We start from the raw sequence: 6564 nt of genomic DNA, 5'->3' as shown, positions 1-6564 counted from the left end.
AAATTTAAATTTTGAAAAGAACGTTTTTAAAACGCAAAAACAAACAAAGTTTTACGAAACTCGGTTAAAAAAATATATAAAAACTACTTCACAAAAACTGCGTTTTAAACTTAATTTTTTGGTTGGCCTCACAATACACAACATAATTTAGTGTATTATCAAACACCTAACTATATTTTTTTACACCGCAAACACAAAAATTAAAACTAAACAAACGCACCCTAACCAAAATCAGGGAGAATCATCAAAGCTTTAGGCGTTTTATGGTGCCGCATTTTGAATTTTGTTTTTGTTTTAGATTATTTTTTAAAAATAATTTTTAATTATTTTGATATAATAACAACAAAAAAAATAAAAAAAATTTAATATATTTTTAAATAAAAAATACTTTAAAAAAACATCAAACCAACAAACTTTTTAAAACTGTGCCAGTGGACCACGAGCATGAAACCCAACAAAAATGTCACTTACGTAATAAATCAAAACAACGAGGTCAAACAAGGGTGTAAGAAAATTACCTGTTGATACTCTGGTGTGGTTCTTAGGCTATTCCGTCACGTCACGATGAAACCAGAGAGGATGAGAGACAAAGATACTGTGTAGTTTCCATTTTTATCTGTAAAAACTAGACAAAGAGGAGGGCATATTTGTCCTGAGAAATTATAAACGTTCAAGAAAACACGAAAGAAAAAAAAAAAAGCTGACCTGGTTTTTAGTATATCTTGCATAGTACGTACTACTATCAACGTTCCCTAGGCAAAAGCCGGCTCATTACTCGTCCCCCCCTCCCCCCTCTTTCTCATTTTTCACAAGGCCTTTTTTTTTTTTAATTTTATTTACAGGTACTAGATAAGTAAATAACTCTCTCTCTCTCTCTCTCTCTCTCTCTCTCTCTCTCTTCTTCACTACAGTGTCGTCGTCGTATGGTTTTCGTTTGTAAAGATTCCTCCATAAGCACAGGGCATTAAAAAGAGAGAGAAAGTTAAGCAAAAACCAAAGCAAAAGAAAATTGTAGAGAGAGAAATTTATAAAAACTAGTGCAATAACTCTCCGGGTCCGGGAAATGCCCTTCTCTCCGGCGTTTCCGTTTCCTCATAACCACCAAACAACATCAAATGCCCAACCCAACAAATGCTGCCATAAATAACAATTAGAGATTTTAAAGCAGGAGAGAAATTTGCGGAGAGAAGAGCGTGAGGGGTGTTTTTTTATGTGAGCTACAAAATGCGTGAAGGACTTATCGTTGATGAGGTAACCGGCGTCGTTTCAACCACAAAGAAGAAGAAATCAGGAGAGCTAGACAATACTACTACTAATAATAAGCAGCTAGATAAGGTTATACTACTCGTGGCAGACCAAGATATCACAAAACAAGCAGCTATTCCACCACTACCCATTGTTGTTAGCCGCGCTCGATCCCAATCCGCGACCCGCCGTGTCACTCCTGCCACCACGGTCGTCACTGCCAGCAGCTCGTCAGGCACCACTGTAGAAAAGCACCTCCCGAACGGGGATCTCTACATCGGATCATTCTCGGGTCACGCGCCACACGGATCCGGGAAGTACATCTGGACCGACGGGTGTATGTACGAAGGCGAGTGGCGCCGCGGAAAAGCATCTGGGAAAGGGAAATTCTCTTGGCCTTCAGGAGCTACTTTTGAAGGGGGATTTAAGTCGGGTCGGATGGAAGGACCCGGCACTTTTATCGGATCCGAGGGGGACACGTACCGCGGGTCATGGAGCTCCGATCGAAAACATGGGCATGGGCAGAAAAGGTACGCGAATGGAGATTTCTATGAAGGGACATGGAAGAAGAATTTTCAAGACGGGCAAGGGAGGTATGTGTGGAAAAATGGGAATGAGTATGTTGGTGAGTGGAAAAACGGCGTCATTTCAGGGAGAGGAGTTTTGATTTGGGCTAATGGGAATAGATATGATGGGCAATGGGAAAATGGAGTGCCGAAAGGGAATGGGGTGTTTACATGGCCAGATGGGAGCTGTTATATTGGGAACTTGAATAACAATATCAAGGATATAAAAGGACAGCAATTGAATGGCACATTTTATCCTGGGAATGGGAAGGAATGTTGTTTAAAAGGGAACAAGAGTGATTTGGTTTTAACCGCTACAACGACGAGGAAGAGATCGTCAGTTGATGGAGGGCGAGGGAGTGGGATGAATTTTCCTAGGATTTGTATTTGGGAAAGTGATGGGGAAGCTGGTGATATTACCTGTGATATTGTTGATAATGTGGAAGCAGAGATGATTTATCGAGATGGTTTAGGGTTGGATCGAGATGGGATTAGACAGTTTAGAAGGGGCCCCTGTTGTTTTAGTGGTGGAGAGGTTAAGAAACCCGGCCTTCCCATCTCGAAAGGGCATAAGAATTATGATTTGATGCTTAATTTGCAATTGGGTATTAGGTAAGTTTTTCTTTTAAATATTGTTTTATTATATGGAATGAATCTGTGTGGCGTTTGCTTTGTGTTTGATTGCTTTTATGTTGTGTCTTTGTGAGTTGAGTTGGGGGTTTTGATTCTGTAATGGTGGGCATTTAATTTTAGGTATTCTGTTGGGAAGCATGCCCAGATTTTGAGGGATTTGAAGCCAAGTGATTTTGATCCCAAGGAGAAATTCTGGACGAGGTTTCCACCCGAAGGATCAAAAATTACACCTCCACACCAGTCTTCTGATTTTCGATGGAAGGATTACTGTCCTGTGGTGTTTAGGTATTGCGTTCTCTACTTTGAAATTGCCCGAGCATGTGATTTTTATTTCTCGTTATATTTTGGAACTTTTAAGGTTCATCCGTGCTCTCTATTGCGTTTTCTTTCGCCCTTGATATGATATTCAATATTCATAAATTTGAGCCTTCTAAAATTGGTTGTACACGTTCTTCCGACTTGCTAGCATTGACAAGTGCTTGATTGCTGTACTTATGTTTTATTCTTTCTTTATGCTATGGTGGTGACCTTTATTTCCCCTGGGTGTGTCAGACGTTTGAGAGAGCTTTTTCAAGTAGATCCTGCTGATTACATGTTAGCTATTTGCGGCAATGATGCCCTTAGAGAGCTTTCTTCTCCGGGGAAGAGTGGAAGCTTCTTTTATCTTACTCAGGACGATAGGTTTATGATAAAGACAGTAAAGAAATCAGAAGTCAAGGTTAGTTGTCCGCCTCATTTACTTCTGTCTTGTTAAATTTGAATTTTGTAATGGTAGAAAACAGTTTCAAAGGTGCGTGAGTGGCAATTGGTAAATTGCTCATGTCTTTGCTTTCACATTTTTTCTTAACTACATGACCAAAAGGCGGGACAGTTGCATTGATTCTGAAGTTTGGTGATCCATGTTCAGGTGCTTATTAGGATGCTTCCCAGTTATTATCAACATGTTTGCCGGTATGAAAATTCACTGGTGACAAAGTTCTTTGGTGTGCATTGTGTTAAACCGATTGGTGGACCAAAGGTAAGTTGAAGAGAAATATTTTGTTTCAACTGTTTTGCTCGTTAATGGAACTTTTTTCCATGTCTGATCATAACGTTTATTTGGAAACCAGACCCGTTTCATTGTGATGGGCAATCTCTTCTGTTCAGAGTATAGAATACATCGAAGATTTGACCTGAAAGGATCCTCCCATGGCCGCACAGCAGATAAGCCTGAGGGTGAGATTGATGAAACCACAACTCTCAAGGACCTTGATCTCAACTTTGTTTTTCGTCTACAGCGGAATTGGTTCCAGGAGCTTATCAAGTAAGTTTCAATATGCTGTATATTTTCTGTTAGGCATTTGTTTCACTGGAATTTCCAGTTGGCTTATGTTGCATGGCTCATAACATGCCATCTGATGATGACCAGGCAAATTGATCGTGATTGTGAATTTTTGGAAGCTGAGAAAATCATGGATTATAGTCTCTTGGTTGGTCTACACTTCCGTGATGACAATAATTATGACAAAATGGGATTGTCACCATTTCTTTTGCGATCTGGTAAGCAAGCATAGTGTCAATTTTAAAAGGATTGCGATTTTTATGTTTCTTTAGTTTTTTCATCAATACATGTGCTACATGCAGGAAAGAAGGATTCTTATCGGAATGAAAAGTTCATGCGTGGGTGTCGCTTTCTTGAAGCAGAGCTTCAAGACATGGATCGGGTTTTATCTGGCAGGTATATTTCTTGTCTTTCCGTATTCATTCCTAGTTTCATTTTAATGGTTTTTGTACTATCAACTGCTGTCTTGTGAATATATGTATATAAAATATTTGCAAGAGCTTGTGGTTGCGTGTTGTTTTTAGCATTAAAGATGGCCAATAATTTCTGGTATTGAAATTGGCCATTGTCAATGGAATAATTGAATGTGGAGTCTGATGTATGGGCTGGAATTGTGGGGGTAATTCAGTAAACAACAGTTGTTTGTGGGGACACATACATGATCCTATGATTTACAAGATAAGAGCGATGCTTTCATTGAACCGTGTTGCTGAATTAGACAAGTCTTCATTCTTTGGCAAAGCTTTTAACTTGGATTAATGAAAGCTTTGTGCTCATGATGGTGCGAACCATTCTTATTCAAGCCATTTAAATTTGGAGCATAAATTTTGCTTCCATGATAAATATTGTGAAGTTTTGATTTGCTAATATTTATTTGCGCATGTTTTTTATTTCTTTATGATGAAAAGATTTTTTGGTAAACTTTTTTTACATTTGATGAACTGTGAATAATGTGTTGAAATTCCAACTTGTTGTTTCAGGAAATCTCTAATAAGATTGGGAGCAAACATGCCAGCAACGGCAGAGCGGATGGTGAGGAGGAGTGATTTTGATCAGTATACCCCTGGTGGATTTAGCCATTTGACCCCTTCTCGAAGTGATGAAGTCTACGAAGTGGTCCTTTATTTTGGAATTATTGATATCTTACAAGACTATGATATTAGCAAGAAGTTGGAGCATGCCTACAAATCCTTGCAAGCAGACCCTACCTCAATCTCAGCTGTAGATCCAAAACTCTATTCAAAGAGGTTCCGGGATTTCATTGGGAGAATATTTATAGAAGACAGGTAGCAGCGGCCAAGGATGCTTGCAAGTGAAAAGTGTTGGTTGAATTTGAACTGCGCCTTTCCGTGGGGAATTATGCTGATGCGGGCAGTGGTTCGATCAAATAATCTGCTTGTTGCAGAGACCAAGCTACTGCAGATTGTGGTGAAGATAGCTCGCCAGGCCGTTTTTGAGGTGGTGCTTTTATGGCTGAATTTTGAAGATCAGCCATAAAGTTGAAGGGGGGAGAGAGGGAAAGTGTGATTCTGATGTCCTTTTTAAAATATCTCGGAGATTTTTGTGGCGACCAAGGATTTTGTGAAGGTTTGAAAGATAGGTATAGGGAACAGGGAAATGTTATTTTTTCCCCAGAGAGAGAAGATTCAAAACGGGAGGGGGCATTGGAATAAGAAAAGTGTACAGCTTATAGAAAAGATGAATGGTTTATGGGATTTTTTTGAGGGTTATATATTTAAAAAAATTGTTTAAATCACACCTCCCATTAGAGAGGTCCCATGTTCTCTCTCTCTCGCATCCTTGGACTGTTGTTTGTATATAAACGGGCACTCTCTGCTGTATAGAAATGGGGTCATTGCTTTACTTTTGCAGTGAAAGGGAGGCCATTGAGCAGGAAGAGTTAAGACATGAAAAGGAGAGAAAGCACATGAAAGATTCGCTGTTGTTCCTTTCTTGCTCTTGCATCCTTTGTTTATTACCCCTTTACTTCTTTTACTGTAGACATTGAAATAAAAAATAAAAATTCAACACTGCTACTTTTGAAGAATGAGTTTTTTTTTTCTTTGATCAACGTTGAATCTCATTCCATGACTGGATATCACAGCTCCAAAGGCTTCTCTGTGCGAAGGGTAATTTTACCCGATCATCAGTACATGCAAAAAGATAGCTTTTTTGGCAAGCTAAGAATTCTACGGTCATTGTTCTGCATTAGCAGTTAATGGCAGCCAGTTTGATGGCAGACACCACACTTCTTGCATCTGATTCAAAAATCACATGTAGCATTCCTTAATGGCAGCCAATTTGATGCCCGTCTCTTTACGCGCTAGAGCTTCAGCTTGTAATCCTAAGGCCACCTTGCATGTCCAAGCTCTGCCCAGAACAATTCTCCCCTTCTATCTCTTGCCACAAAAGCTACTGGATGCATCACAATTAAATTTTTAATCTGTCCATTGTTTGGAGGAATCCAACTATGCTGCTGCGCAAAGACATTTACTTGAACTGGGATCCCCTTGTCTTTTATGATTTTATCCAGAATTTGAGAATCTCTCTCCCCTTTTTTACTGTTATTCCTGGAAGATTGGGAGGGTAATTTAGTCACTTGGAGATGGATGAAATAGGGGGGGTCATGGGGACTGGAGAGGTCAAAGAGGGTTGCAGAGGGAGGGAGTCCAGCCTAGCTGTAGCTGGGGTCCAACGCTCCCCACAACTATAGAGTTTTGTAGCTCCTTTTGACCTTATGGTTCTCTTTATGGGACCTTCTAGTATCTGATTACTCAGACCCAAGGCACGGGTCTGTGT

At 39.7% G+C, this 6564-nt stretch overlaps 1 protein-coding gene across 1 annotated transcript; it reads left to right on the top strand.

Moving 5' to 3' along the window:
* The first annotated feature begins 826 nt into the window (after positions 1-826).
* LOC7469129 (phosphatidylinositol 4-phosphate 5-kinase 1) lies at positions 827-5812 on the top strand. The gene is made up of 8 exons (XM_002307380.4): positions 827-2423; positions 2565-2729; positions 2997-3162; positions 3352-3462; positions 3554-3747; positions 3853-3983; positions 4068-4161; positions 4746-5812. Exons 1-8 carry the CDS (start codon positions 1225-1227, stop codon positions 5053-5055), a joined length of 2370 nt encoding a protein of 789 aa, XP_002307416.2. The 5' UTR covers positions 827-1224; the 3' UTR covers positions 5056-5812.
* The last annotated feature ends 752 nt before the right edge of the window (positions 5813-6564 follow it).

Source organism: Populus trichocarpa, chromosome 5 (genome assembly GCF_000002775.5).
Source record: "Populus trichocarpa isolate Nisqually-1 chromosome 5, P.trichocarpa_v4.1, whole genome shotgun sequence".
NCBI lineage: Eukaryota > Viridiplantae > Streptophyta > Magnoliopsida > Malpighiales > Salicaceae > Populus > Populus trichocarpa.
This window is presented reverse-complemented; position numbering and strand designations above follow the sequence as displayed.